At 45.9% G+C, this 15,643-nt stretch overlaps 2 protein-coding genes across 2 annotated transcripts in view; one reads left to right on the top strand and one right to left on the bottom strand.

Annotated features, from left to right (window-relative positions):
• Nucleotides 1-15,643, bottom strand: part of AEBP1 (AE binding protein 1) — a 95,684-nt gene that overhangs the window by 31,299 nt on the left and 48,742 nt on the right. The window contains 5 exon segments of the mRNA XM_068274758.1: nucleotides 16-125; nucleotides 235-300; nucleotides 2,157-2,219; nucleotides 5,638-5,715; nucleotides 12,871-12,950. Of these exon segments, the coding sequence (XP_068130859.1) occupies nucleotides 16-125; nucleotides 235-300; nucleotides 2,157-2,219; nucleotides 5,638-5,715; nucleotides 12,871-12,950 (397 nt within the window).
• The window catches only part of POLD2 (DNA polymerase delta 2, accessory subunit), a 115,905-nt gene that overhangs the window by 95,607 nt on the left and 4,655 nt on the right, over nucleotides 1-15,643 (top strand). The window lies entirely within an intron of this gene.

Below are 15,643 nucleotides of genomic sequence, written 5' to 3'. Positions count from 1 at the left end.
GAGCGTAGACCATACCTGCATGTTAAGTCGACCCCTCTGAGCATGAAGCCCATGACGCAACATGGAGGAAGCCAGTATTTGGTCATCTTGTATCCGGTGGGACTCCATACCCAACGGTGGGCAAACTGCGGGTAAGGTAAGAGCATTATGCCACAATTCCTTATAAAGCATGTATGTAGAAGCTTATTGTGCCTCCTGCTGTAGACCGTGACAGCAGGCAGAAATTCAACTTACTTTTTTTCTCTTTTGGGAGCTCTTCCACTTCCTCTGAATCCCACGAGTCTGGGGGCTTCTTCTTGTCTGGCGGAGGGAACATTCAGCAAAGTTAAGTTCAGACAACCAGGCCCGGATTTACCTTACAAGAGCCTATAGGCACAGATCTCCTGGCACCTTAGACTTCGCCATCCATGAACCTATAAACCCCCACGAACTGCACTGCAAGTGTGTTGGCTGTTCCAGCTGTCACTTCTCCCTTACTTCCCTTAGACGCCCCTAAGTATTAGGTAGCCAAAAGTTCCCTCTTAAAAGGAAACCAGAGCTCACTAAAAGCAAAAGATTTATACATACCTGGGGCTTCCATCAGCCCCATCCGCTCGGATCGCTGCCACTCCACCGTCCTCCAATGTCTGCAGCTCTGGTACCGGGTCCCCGCACTTCCGTCAGTCAGAGCCACTCTACGCAGGAGAAGTGCGCTCTTTGCGTATCTCTCCAGCAGCTGCTGGAGAGGGAGCACTTCTTTTAGCCAGACTGGCTCCAACTGACAGAAGTGCGGTGACCCGGTACCGGTGCTGTAGACATCGGAGGACGGCAGCGTGGGAGCGATCCGAGCGGAACACAATCTGACAATCTGTAACTTTGGGTATTTAAGTCCTACCCCATAGCGCCACATTGATCCATGCCATGCACCGATGAGGAACAACCAGTCTGAATTAGTCTGTATACATGTTAACTACTCTAAGACCGCTTCACGCCAATGGGCGTGGCCGCAGCGGCAGCCCCAGGACCGCCTAACGCCAATTGGCGTCAGGTCCTGGAGCCGGCTATTGAAAGAGATCGCGCGCAGGGTGTGCGCGCATCTCCTTCTCGGGGGGCAGAGCTCCACCCCCTCTTCAGTCACCGAGCGGCTATTGCCGCTCAGGAGACTGTTAGACGGCGTGATCGCCGTCTATTTACATAGTACAGCGCTGCGATCAGACTCCACCAACAGAGAGCTCTGTTGGTGGGGAGAAAAAGAAGGGGGGGGGGGGGGAAATCACTAGTGTGCTCTGTTGTGCGGCCCTGCAGCTTGGCCTTAAAGCTGCAGTGGCCCTTTTAGTAAAAAATAGCCTGGTCTTTAGGGGGGTTTAGCACTGTGGTCCTGAAGTGGTTAAATTATTGTGGCTCTGTACAATTAACAAGCTGATACATCGTTGCATTCCAGCGGTCCTGGAGGTGTGTTTAGCATACTGGGGTACCTCTGTGTGGTGTATGTAACAACGCAAGAGAATTTATACTTTTGTATGAAGTCCCTGGATTTTAACTTAGCTGTAGGGATAGCAGTGGCTCCTGGAGGATTGATTTCTATGAAAGCATTTGCATGAACATTAGCATGTGAGGGTTATGCCCTATATACCAAGCTCTTCTAGAGAAAGGGCCTACAATGACAGGTGACCAGATTTGAATAATGTTATTACCATTAAAAATGTGTATATTAAAGCTGGCAATTATTCTCACTGAATATTGAATTCATAATATTTATTTTCTTTTAAACAATAACAGTTAGGGCTCGTTTCTATTTAAGCAATGCAGGAGCCGTGTGACAGCTAATCTGCACTGTTTAAAGTGAACCTGAGGTAAGAGTCATATGCCAGTTGCCTGGCAGCCCAGCTAATCTATTTGGCTGCAGTAGTGTCTGAATAACACCAGAAATAAGCATGCAGCTAATCTAGTCAGATCTGACAATGTCAGTAACATCTGATCTGCTGAATGCCTGTTCAGGGGCTATGGCTGAAAGTATTAGAGGCAGAGGATCAGTAGGACAGCCAAGCAGCTAGTATTGCTTAAAAGGAAATAAATATGGCAGCCTCCATATCGCTCTCACTGCAGATGTCCTTAGCGTCACATCCATGATATATTTTTCTCTTTTGTAGCTGCCTTTTCCTCCTTTGTCTTTTTACCTTTTCGACGTTTTTCCTCTTCCTCCTTCTCTCGCTCCTCTTTGCTACTGGTTGGTTTCTTCTCTATAGAATAAAAAAAGGACAGTCTAAAGTTACCATGAATCCATATCTACCGTATTTGGCTGAGAAACAGATTATGTTTTAGTTTCCTTCCTGACCTGAAGTGACTATTTTGATGCATATATCTTCCCAGACCCTACTAGGCATCACCAAATTACCCCTGTGCTGCCTCCTGCTTTTTATACACGCTGCTTTGAAAAACCATGTGACTCTTCTAGTGGCCTCTCTCACTCAATATGCTCTCCAGAATCCAGACAACAATCAACTGTTTCCTTATTAAGGGAACCCAGGGCGGTGGTGGGATCAGGAAGGAGTGGATGTTACTGTTAAACCACTTTTTATACAATGCTCAAATAAACAATGGTAGAAATTATATCTACCAAATCCTTGATCCAGATATATCTTAAGGCTGGGATCTCCAGAGGTGTAGGGACAGCCACAGCCACTGCTTTAATGCTCTGGACTTCATGGAGGCAATAAAGGATGGGTCTGGTTGGGGGCAAATGGAACTGGGGGGGGGGGGGATCAGAGACTGCTAGCTTGGGCCTGCAATGTACACCTCACCAGGCTCCAGTGATGCCATATATACAGAAAGCTGCAGGCTGCTGACATCAGTGCAGCTTCCCTAGCCTGCCAGCTGGGAGAGACAGGTGACATAATGTCCACAGTCTTGTGAGCTGCATGTGGCCCTGTAGAACCCAAAGAAGTGGGCGAGTGAGATTAATAGTGGAGAACCCAAGTCAACCAACATCTACAGGAACCTAAATCTGCTAGCGATCACAGGAGTCCACAATCTACAAGCAGCAACAGGAACCCAAGCCTTCCAGTAGACACAGGAGTGCCCAATCTACCAGCAGCTACAGGAACCAAAATGTGCCAGCCATCACAGGAACCCCCAATCTACAAGCAGCTACAGGAACCAAAATATGCCAGCCATCACAGGAACCCCCAATCTACAAGCAGCTACAGGAACCCAAATGTGCCAGCCATCACAGGAGCCCCCAATCTACAAGCAGCTACAGGAACCCAAATGTGCCAGCCATCACAGGAGCCCCCAATCTACAAGCAGCTACAGGAACCCAAATGTGCCAGCCATCACAGGAACCCCCAATCTACAAGCAGCTACAGGAACCCAAATGTGCCAGCCATCACAGGAACCCCCAATCTACAAGCAGCTACAGGAACCAAAATATGCCAGCCATCACAGGAACCCCCAATCTACAAGCAGCTACAGGAACCCAAATGTGCCAGCCATCACAGGAGCCCCCAATCTACAAGCAGCTACAGGAACCAAAATATGCCAGCCATCACAGGAACCCCCAATCTACAAGCAGCTACAGGAACCCAAATGTGCCAGCCATCACAGGAACCCCCAATCTACAAGCAGCTACAGGAACCCAAATGTGCCAGCCATCACAGGAGCCCCCAATCTACAAGCAGCTACAGGAACCCAAATGTGCCAGCCATCACAGGAACCCCCAATCTACAAGCAGCTACAGGAACCCAAATGTGCCAGCCATCACAGGAACCCCCAATCTACAAGCAGCTACAGGAACCAAAATATGCCAGCCATCACAGGAACCCCCAATCTACAAGCAGCTACAGGAACCCAAATGTGCCAGCCATCACAGGAGCCCCCAATCTACAAGCAGCTACAGGAACCAAAATATGCCAGCCATCACAGGAACCCCCAATCTACAAGCAGCTACAGGAACCCAAATGTGCCAGCCATCACAGGAGCCCCCAATCTACAAGCAGCTACAGGAACCCAAATGTGCCAGCCATCACAGGAACCCCCAATCTACAAGCAGCTACAGGAACCCAAATGTGCCAGCCATCACAGGAACCCCCAATCTACAAGCAGCTACAGGAACCAAAATATGCCAGCCATCACAGGAACCCCCAATCTACAAGCAGCTACAGGAACCCAAATGTGCCAGCCATCACAGGAGCCCCCAATCTACAAGCAGCTACAGGAACCCAAATGTGCCAGCCATCACAGGAACCCCCAATCTACAAGCAGCTACAGGAACCCAAATGTGCCAGCCATCACAGGAACCCCCAATCTACAAGCAGCTACAGGAACCAAAATATGCCAGCCATCACAGGAACCCCCAATCTACAAGCAGCTACAGGAACCCAAATGTGCCAGCCATCACAGGAGCCCCCAATCTACAAGCAGCTACAGGAACCCAAATGTGCCAGCCATCACAGGAACCCCCAATCTACAAGCAGCTACAGGAACCCAAATGTGCCAGCCATCACAGGAGCCCCCAATCTACAAGCAGCTACAGGAACCAAAATATGCCAGCCATCACAGGAACCCCCAATCTACAAGCAGCTACAGGAACCCAAATGTGCCAGCCATCACAGGAACCCCCAATCTACAAGCAGCTACAGGAACCAAAATATGCCAGCCATCACAGGAACCCCCAATCTACAAGCAGCTACAGGAACCTAAATGTGCCAGCCATCACAGGAGCCCCCAATCTACAAGCAGCTACAGGAACCCAAATGTGCCAGCCATCACAGGAACCCCCAATCTACAAGCAGCTACAGGAACCCAAATGTGCCAGCCATCACAGGAGCCCCCAATCTACAAGCAGCTACAGGAACCAAAATGTGCCAGCCATCACAGGAACCCCCAATCTACAAGCAGCTACAGGAACCCAAATGTGCCAGCCATCACAGGAACCCCCAATCTACAAGCAGCTACAGGAACCCAAATGTGCCAGCCATCACAGGAGCCCCCAATCTATAAGCAGCTACAAACAAGTCTTCCACCAGTCACAGGAGTCCCCAATCTACCAACAGATACAGGGACCCTGTGCCAGCCATCACCGAAGCCCCCAATCTACCAACAGCTATAGTATCCAGATCTGCTAGCAGTCACAGAAGCCCCCAATCTACCATCAGCTACAGGGACCCAAATCTGCCAGCAATCACTGGAGCCACCTAATCTACCAGGAGCTGCAGACACCAAAGTCTTCCAGCGGACACAGGAGTCCCCATCTACCAACAGGTACAAGGACCCAAATCTGCCAGCCATCATATGAGCCCGCAATCTACCAGCAGCTACAGGAACCCAATTTTACCAGCAATCACCAAAGCCCCCAATCTACCAACAGCTACAGGATCCAAATCTGCTAGAGATCACAGAAGCCCCTAATCTACCGAGAGCTACAAGGGCCCAAATCTGCCAGCCAACACTGGAGCCCCCAGTGTACCATTTGTCTGAGAATCTATAGCATTGGTAGCAGTTCGGAACTGTGGAAAGATGGGTATGAGGATTAATGTCATCCATGGTATAACTGTAGAGCCATGTAGAAGAAATCCCATGAATACAGCATCCAGGTTACACAAACTTTTTGTATCATCTGTTCATATTCACAATCTGTAGATGATAAAATGAATTCATTACTTGATGGGTATTTTTCTCCATCTGTCCATTCTTCTCCCTCATTTTCATCTGGAGGTTTGAAGAATGTGGTGTAGTCATCTGTAGAGACAGAAGGTGAGGGGCTATCACATGCTGTGACTTGTCAGGAAGCCATGGTTAGCGTTGTGCCAATCACACCAGAGCAGAATGGATTCCAGAGCACTGACCTTACCCTGTAATCAGGCAATACTATCATCCTCACCCTGCTCTTTGCTCAACTACACATATATCCTGAACTAAGCTTACTTTATGGTTTTAGTCTTCCATCAAAGAAAGAATGCCATAATATATGCCATAAAACAGATGACAGGACTAAGCATAGCGTAATAATTATAACGTAAATGAAAGGTATTTTTTTGGGGGGGGGGGGGGCACAAGAGAATCTGGCAGTCAAGAGCTACATACTGTAAAGTTAGCATTATGTCTTCTTCCATTAAAGAGGAACTGTAACCAAAGATCGAACATCTCAATCAGTAGCTGATACAGTGGGATGCAAAAGTTTAGGCAACCTTTTTAATTGTCATGATTTTCCTGTATAAATAGGTGGTTGTTATGATAAAAAATGTCAGTTAAATATATCATATAGGAGACACACACAGTGATATTTGAGAAGTGAAATGAAGTTTGAAGTGCACAATAATTGTTTAAATAAAATTAGGCATGTGCATAAATTTGGGCACTGTTCTCATTTTATTGATTCCAATACCTTTAGAACTAATTATTGGAGCTCAAATTGGCTTGGTAAGCTCAGTGGTCACTGACCTACATACACAGGTGAATCCAATCATGAAAAAGGGTATTTAAGGGGGGGTCAATTGTAAAGTTTCCTCTTTTAATTTTCTCTGAAGAGTAGCAACATGGGGGTCTCAGAACAACTCTCAAATGGCCTGAAGGCAAAGATTGTTTACCATCATGGTTTAGTGGAAAGATGCAGAAAGCGGTCTCAGAGGTTTCAGTTGTCTGTTTCCAAAGTTAGGAACACATTGAGGAAATGGAAGACCACAGGCTCAGTTCAAGTTAAGGCTCGAAGTGGCAGACCAAGAAAAATCTCGGATAGACAGAAGCGACGAATTGTGAAAATAGTCAACCCACAGACCAGCACCAAAGACCTACAGCATCATCTTGCTGCAGATGGAGTCACTGTGCATCATTCAACCAATTGGAGCACTTTACACAAGGACATACTGTATGTGAGAGTGATACAGAGAAAGTCTTTTTTTGACCCACAGCCCAAACAGAGCCTTTTGAGGTATGCTAAAGCACATTTGGACAAGCCAGCTTCATTTTGGAATAAGGTGCTGTGTACCGATGAAACTAAAATTGAGTTATTTGGGCATAACAAGGGGCTTTATGCATGGAGGAAAAACAACTCAGCATTCCAAGAAAAACACTTGCTACCTACAGTAAAATATGGTGTTGGTTCCATCATGCTGTGTGGCTGTGCGGCCAGTGCAGGGACTGGGAATCTTGTCAAAGTTGAGGGACGCATGGATTCCACTCAGTATCAGCAGATTCTGGAGACCAATGTCCAGGAATCAGTGAAAGCAAGAAGTTTTAAATCAGGATGATACCATTTATTGGCTAACTAAAAATGAATAAGAATAAGCAAGCTTTCGGCCTTGCAGCCTTCGTCGGGCTTACACCCTGTTAGTTTGCAGGCTGGGGTACAGACAGCTATATACATGCAACATCAAAAGGGAAAAAAGATTTTTTTCAAGCATAAATACATGTCATTAAGATGCCTTAATTGAAACAGAACATTTAAATGGGATGAAAGGTTGTTAGCTGAGATAAGGATCCTTGTTTACTCCATGCTCACAGACCTGGGAGTTGGACTGACACAGAGGTATCGTAAATTCTGAGTTCACAAGTTCAGCTATATCAGCGCTGCGTAATATGTTGGCGCTTTATAAATACAATAAATAAATAAATAATAAATAAATAAATAGGCTGAGAAAGAGTTCAAATATCATCAGCCTCATACCAATATAAAAAGTTTTTGTCCTTATTCAAGCCCTTGTCCACAGCTTTGAACCAATTTATAAATTTTGTTTCTGCTATTAATCGACAGGAAGCATTTAGAGGCTGTAATTTCTGCAAAACGAGGATCTACTAAATATTGATTTCACTTCTTTTTTGTGGTGTCCAAATTTTTGAACCTGCCTAATTTTGTTGAAACAATTATTGCGCACTTTCTGTAAATTCAATAAATGTCCTTTCACTTCTCAAATATCACTGTGTGTGTCTCCTATATGATATATTTTACTGACATTTTTTATCGTAACAACCAACGATTTATACAGGAAAATCATGACTATGAACAAGGTTGCCCAAACTTTCGCATCCCACTCTACCTCTTTTCCCATGAGAAATATTTACCTTTTCTCAAATAGATCATCAGGGACATCTGTATGGCTGATATTGTGGTGAAACCCCTCCCCACAGTGTGATGTCAGGACCTAGGTCCTGACATCACACTGTGGGAGCCTTGTTGTATTGTGGGAAAATAATGTCTGTTTCAGCTCCCAAGAAACCAGTATCTCTCTTTGTGCATACGTATACCTATAAAAAAAAAACAACCTCTTAGGGCCTATTTCCACTTCACACAGATTGGATGCAGAAAAACTGACTCCAATGAAAGCCTATGGGCCTGTTTCCACTAAACGCAGTTTTTCTGATGCAGATTTTCCCATAGGCATTCATTGGAGTCAGTTTTTCTGCATCCATTCTGCATCCAATCTGCTTGTAGTGGAAATAGACCCTTAGCATACTGCAATGTTAGGGGGTGTGGTTATAGATAATGGCAGCTGGAGTTGTCTGTTTTTTTTATGTCTGCCAGTAGTACATATGTTTACGGTACGAACAGACTGATTGTGGAGCAAACAACATGACCAAATTACATGGTGAATATCAATCACGTCTTGATTTCTCTTCTATTGCTTAACTTCTTAATGTATTGATTTGTTTCCCCTTTTTACTAAAGTTCCTCTCTAATCTATTGAAGAGCACCCCCACCACACACACACACGCACACTTCAGTTGGACTAGCTTGGAAGGTGACAGGCATAGCAGATAGTGAAATGACACTAAATCTGGCAATAACTTTAACTTCTCCTAGGCCAGCTTCTCTTGTATGGATCTGCCGATGGTCTGATCTATATGGCACAAACGGGCTTCAATCTTCTAGGCCTAAATAACAGTCATTTTGCTTCTTGAGGGGGTTCATTTTCTATCTGAACAAATCTCTGACTTCATGACCTGTATCTGTTCAGCCTTGAATAAAGTCTTGTTTATGATAAAGTCATTGTATTTTTACAGGGCCGGTTCTCCCTGTGCCATAATGAGATTATCATCATGAGCAGCAGTTTGCTATTGGTGGGCAGGAAAGTCTATTACTTTTAGAGGTTGGTTTATTAGGATGGAGAACATAAGAGATCCAGCAAACTTGAGCTGGACTAAAGTTTCAGCAGATGGGTTGTAAAAGTCGGGAGCCCTCTCCATCTTGTGCCAACCACCAACCACGCTGTCGATAGTAGCCAGGAAAAGCTAGTAGTGTGCCAGGGGCAAACCATTATTATCCACTTTGCCATACAAGTGGTTGGGAAATCATGGTACCGTCTTGTCTCCACTTTGTAACTCTCGATCAACGGGGAATAAAACCTGCTCTCACATATATGTGGCATTCATATTTCTGATTTGCCCGACATGATACTGTTAGGCCCGGTTCACATTAGCGGTGGCCGTCCGGAATCGGCGTGCCGGAGCCGGACCGCTTGCAGAACGGACGCACGGCATGGCAATGAAAGCCTATGCGTCCGTTCACATGCGTCCGTTCTGCCGGACCGGATCCGGGCCGGATCCGGACTCCGGCGTCCGTTCCAACATGCGCTATTTTTGGGTCCGGCTCCTCCGGCAGCCGTATCCGGGGCGGAGCCGGACTGCACCATCCGGCCAATACAAAGCAATGAGAACCGGAGAGCGCACAACACACTGGCTAAAAATCCGGATGTTCTACCCCACTTCCTATGCGGATTGTTTCGGCGATTTTGGATGGGGACACATGGGCAAGCATTTTGGAGTGGAGCAGCAGTGACTTTACACGAGCTGGAGATGTTGGCAGCATGTCGGAGGTGGAGGTGAGTGCTAAACAGCAGAGGGCCTGATTCCACATGTCCCCTTTCTGCTGACCTCCCAGACCCCAACATTTTATTTGGTTTGTACTTAACTTTTGCCAAACGGATCCGGATCGCATCCTGATGAACACCTGATGCAACCTGACCGGATCCGGATCGGATCCGGATCAGAACCGTACGGTTCCGATCCGGATCCGGTCCGGATCCCGGTCAGGTCATCCGGTCCGTTTGGCAGACAACCGCAAGTGTGAACCGGGCCTAAGTGTGGAAATCAGTCACTGAATGTCCAGCTGGAAAGAGTCAGTAATTCTACCTGTATATAATATAGTAGGTGAAGGACATGGATGAAAATTAGTGGAGTTGATCGAGGCCAGGGTAAAGAAGTCTGAAGGAAGAGTGGTCAATTGGTAAGAGCAACTAATCAGAATTCATATTTCATTCAACAGCTGAAATCTGGTTGTCTGCTCTGGAAAGCTTCTTCTCATTGGTGCCCAATTTCTGTCTTGATGAATCAGAACTGATTAGTAGAGGGGAATGCAGACTGTTTTCCAGCAGAAAATGAAATTCATAAGGTCAGGTACCCAGGGCCGGATTTGTACTTTCCAGTGCCCTAGGCCTGCTGTCATCTACCCCCCCCCCCCCCCCCCCCCCCGCCACCACCACCACTACCAAAAACATTCTGACCAACACTGACTATCGATCATTGGTTTGAATGGGCTCATTTCAGTTGTGCTGCTCTGCCTCCCATTCAGCCAAGAATCAGAGGATGCTCTGTCTGCTCAATAATTCCTGCAATTTGTGCTCCTGCCCGAAAGTGCACAGCAGCCAATAGTGTTCTGGGAATGCATACTTGAGAAATGACGCTGATATATGTACTTGTCAAGAATGCATAACACTATACTGGCGTATCAGGGCCGGATTTGTACTTTCCAGTGCCCTAGGCCTGCTGTCATCTACCCCCCCCCCCCCCCCCCCCGCCACCACCACCACTACCAAAAAACATTCTGACCAACACTGACTATCGATCATTGGTTTGAATGGGCTCATTTCAGTTGTGCTGCTCTGCCTCCCATTCAGCCAAGAATCAGAGGATGCTCTGTCTGCTCAATAATTCCTGCAATTTGTGCTCCTGCCCGAAAGTGCACAGCAGCCAATAGTGTTCTGGGAATGCATACTTGAGAAATGACGCTGATATATGTACTTGTCAAGAATGCATAACACTATACTGGCGTTGGTTGCTGTGCACATCTGGGCAGGAGCAGAAAACTTGCGCAAGTCGCAAGTGGCCAGAGCATGCGCTGCTTCTTTGTCCTCTGTGCGACTGGCTGCAGTCAGAGAAACAAACAGGTGACAGGGAGCGTGAGTGGCCAGAGCATGCGCTGCTTCTTTGTCCTCTGTGAGACTGCTGCAGTCATAGCCACATACAGGTGACAGGGAGCGTGAGTGGCCAGAGCATGCACTGCTTCTTTGTCCTCTGTGAGACTGGCTGCAGTCATAGCCACAAACAGGTAACAGGGAGCGTGAGTGGCCAGAGCATGCGCTGCTTCTTTGTCCTCTGTGAGACTGGCTGCAGTCATAGCCACAAACAGGTGACAGGGAGCGTGAGTGGCCAGAGCATGTGCTGCTTCTTTGTCCTCTGTGAGACTGGCTGCAGTCAGATCCACAAACAGGTGGCAGGGAGTGGGAGTGGCCAGAGCATGCGCTGCTTCTTTGTCCTCTGTGAGACTGGCTGCAGTCAGAGCCACAAACGGGTGACAGGACAGCTCAATGGAGAGAAACAAAGAACAGGTAAGTAGCAAACATCCTGTCAATACCCACTTTGGATGTTTGGTTGTAATTAGAGCAGACCTGAACTCAGAACTTCCTCTCTGCTTCAAAAGATACACAATAACATAATAACCTTTAAAAAAACATTTCTTTGTTACAGCTGATACAAATCCTGCAATCAATCGGTAGTGCCTACTCCTGCTTTCATGGAAGCAGACATATTGTTAACATCCTGTGCTTTCAAATTAGCTTAGATGTTGTGGCAGTCAGGGGACACAGGAGAGATCAAATTACAACGTCAGATTAGACACAGATGAGGGGAATTACACAGGCTCTCTAAAAAAAATACAAGGTAGATTTTTCTATGTTTTCCTTCTGTCCTGTGCAAGAGTTCAGCTCCACTTTAAAGCATCTGAATGATATTTATTTATATTTGAAAAATCTATGTATCTCTTTTGAATGTTGAAAGTACATATGGTGGTTTGCTCTAACATATTGACAGTATACAGGAACAAAGTCTGAATAAGGCTTATTCACAGAAATAATACTTTTTTTCTTTTAAGCCAATAAATGGTATCATCCTCATTCAAAACTCTCTGCTTTCGCTGTGGCTAAAATGGTACAATGCTTTACTGCTACAGGAAAGGAGAAGGATGCCAAACTATACAGACTAGCATAGAGGTAGTAACAGCTCAGGTGACAGTGACAGTTTAGCAATGAAAGTAACGCAAACAGCATTTTTATTCCTCTCATAGATGGTAGGAACAGAAAATGAGTCAGGAAAGAGTTAACTGAGACCACTGCTGGCTAGGAAGAAAAAAAAACCCTAAAGCCATAAATTTAAGTAGACTAGAGATAAGAAAGTGTAATTTATAGCTGCTGGGGTCAGTGTCAAAAACTGTAAAGGAGAAAAGTGAAGAAATTAGCAGGGTTCACTGATGTCTTTGAATGCCTACATTAAAACTCAGCGGAACTTAGTTCTATCTGCTTTGTAATGTAAATCCCTGGTATTTCTCACATCAACTTGTATGATCATGATAGAGAGGAATTGATAATCAGATGAGGTGACAGCAGATGTTGACTGAGACTTCCTGGAATTGGGGAACTCTGGAATTCAGCTATTAGTGCAGAGCAGGGCGCTGGCTGGCTGCGCTGCGGGACTAGAAGAGGTGATTAATTTTGACATATGACCTCTTCTCTCTCCAAGTCATGCCGCCCTTCTTATCTTATCTGATTTTATCGCCCTAGGCCGTGGCCTTTTGTGGCCTTCCAGAAATCCGGCTCTGCAGGTACCTGATTAGTTAATGATACTTACAGTCATCATAATTAAATCCTGGTCTTGGATAGGGGTATTCGGGAACTGGTGGGGCTGGTGGTGGCGTCACAACTCAGGCTCTAAAAAAGAACAAATGCTCGTGTTTATTTTCCTGTTATTTTGTTGAGAGGTTGGAAAAACGTATATCTGAATATAAATAAAAACACTGTAGAGGGTCTACTCTAGATCAAATAAAGGCCAGTGGAGGAACAGAAAAGTTCTATGTCTTTGTAATGCCTCCGGTCACCAAGTGCTAGACAGCTCCCAGTGGTTCACTAGACCATTTGATCGGTTGGGAAAGTACAACTGGGGACACTATAACTAAGGCACTATAAATGGAGGCTGTATAATGAAAGAGCACTATAGCTCTATAAGCAAAGGCATTTTTATGGAGACTAGTCACTGTAACCAAGGATTGAACTTAATCCCAATCAGTAGCTGATACCCTCTTTTTCTTTTCTCGAATAGATCATCAGGGTGGTCTGTTGTGAGAAAACGCAGAAAAGCCGCCGCGAGTACTCAGAGTAAGGCGGCTGATTCGTGTTCAACATGGCAGCTTGCGCGCATGGGCCTGCATCCACTAGCCTGACGGAGCGCGGAGAAACTGCCGCATGCCCAGTGAACAAGGCGGCGGATTCCGCGTCCGGCGCGGCGGTTTGCACGCATGGGCTTGCCACTGGCAGTGTGGCTGAACGCGGGGAATCCCGCCGCATGCTCTGACAGCGTGCGGCTGGCCCCGCGTTCAAGACCAACAGATGCATTACAACACGTCTGGTGTGGCTGGGACTGATAGTCCACACAAGTTCAGAAGGACGTGCTGCGCGCGCTGAGAGGCAGAGCCTTTATGGCAGTTAGAAGGGTGGTCAGCTGATCTAGCCGATCAGCTGACAATTCTATCAGGTTTCATGGTCCAGCACTTAGGGGAGGCGCTGGAGAGCGCTGGTGTATATATACTGGGTGCTGGTCATTTCTCTGGTGTCTGGCGTTGCGATCACTACGTGGTAGCACTCAGACCTTGTCAGTATCTGTGATATTATCTGTGTTATTATCTAGACAGTTCCTGGGTGTTGATGATCAAGGACCTCACACCTCAGTCTAGGGAAACTGTATATTATCTGTGTTATTATTTAGACCAGTTTCTAGGTGTTGATGACCAGGGACCTCACACCTCAGTCTAGAATTAGCTTTACCATCTAGTTATACTCAGACCAGTTTCAGGGTGTTGATGATCAAGGATCTCACACCCAAGACTAGGCATTGTTGATTATTTGTTATGACCTTCTGCTTTCCTGACTACTCTTCTGATCTCTGATTAGGTACTTCGCTATATCTGATACTCTGTTGCCGAACTCTGCTTGTCTTAGGATTCCGCATCTGTCTCCTGTCTCTGTCCCTGATCTGTCTGTCTGCTGCCGACCCGGCTTGCCCGACCTCGAGAGCTATCTCCTCAGTCAAGAGATAGCTCACAGACCTGGGAGTGACACCCTTCCTTAGTGTCACTCACACTCTGTCCGTCCTACTCCTAGCCTGACCCCTCCCTCGGGAGAGTCTCAGGTTTGCGGAAGGAATGTGTTACTGTGCAGTACTCCTTACTGCTGTGCACTTGCTCCTCAGGTGCAGTCCTCAAAGTATTTCTGTTGCACCAAACACTCTTATTACCCAGGTGTCCAGAGGTTAGAGATAGATCTGATTATCGGTGATACTGCAGATCATCAATAATCGGGTATATATCTGTATTCTCGGTGATACTGCAGATCACTGGTAATCAGACCCTCTCTGTGTTACACCGATCGTTACATCTGTATTTCTGATATTGTGGGGAAACCCCTTCCACAGTGTGATGTCAGGACCTAGGTCTTGACAGTTTCGTTTCTGTGAACCTTGTTGTATTGTGGGAAATAATAGTCGTTTACAACTGCCAAGCAACCAGTATCCAGTTCTGTGCATATACGTGCCTATTGAAATGTCAGTGAGTGTGGTTATAAATAATGGCAGTTGATGCGGTCTAGTTTTTTTCTTGTCTGCCGGTAGTAAAGATGAGGACATTGTGGATCAAACAACATGAATTGCATGGCGAATAGCAATCATTACTTGATCTCTCTTCTAATTTTTTAACTTCACCCTTTGCAATCATAGATTTACTTTTTTCCCCCATTTCGCTAAAGTTCCTCTAAGTGGAGGAGAGAACTTGTTGAGAGCACAAAAACAGTGGACACTGTAAGGGGGGAGGCTATGTACAAAATGGAGCAGACTATAATGGGAAGCACCTAAATGGCATGCAATAAAGGAGATTATCTCAATAACCTACACTGTTATGAGCAGAAAGGCTGTAAATGTTGTGGGGGGCACAATGGATGTATGTAGGATTGCCATCAGTATCCAAGGTACATATCAGGATCCCTCTTGGTTAAGGATAATATTCCCCTTCCTTGGGCCCAGTACAATAGTACTTCTCCTACCTTCCTGATGGCAGCCCTTATTACTTCAAGCACTTTATTGTCCTTGTGTAACATAACCAAATTACTTTTCACAACAGCCCTACGGTGCATAGAAGGAACCTAGTGACAGTAACAAAGATAGAAATAGAGGAATTATAAGAGTTTGCTATGCCAGATATTTCAAATAATTTGTACACAGTTTTATTTATTTCAGATAAGATTCAGAGTTTAACAAGTTTATGGCAGATGAGAAAAATCAGTTTTCCAGTCTGTTTCTGTGTATGCAGGTCGATCTAAAAGGTCTACCTGATGGTAGGAGCGCAAAAGGCATTTCC

The sequence above is a fragment of the Hyperolius riggenbachi genome, chromosome 3 (assembly GCF_040937935.1).
Source record: "Hyperolius riggenbachi isolate aHypRig1 chromosome 3, aHypRig1.pri, whole genome shotgun sequence".
Taxonomy (NCBI): domain Eukaryota; kingdom Metazoa; phylum Chordata; class Amphibia; order Anura; family Hyperoliidae; genus Hyperolius; species Hyperolius riggenbachi.
Note: the sequence above shows the minus strand (reverse complement) of the source record. Positions and strands in the feature narration are given on the sequence as shown.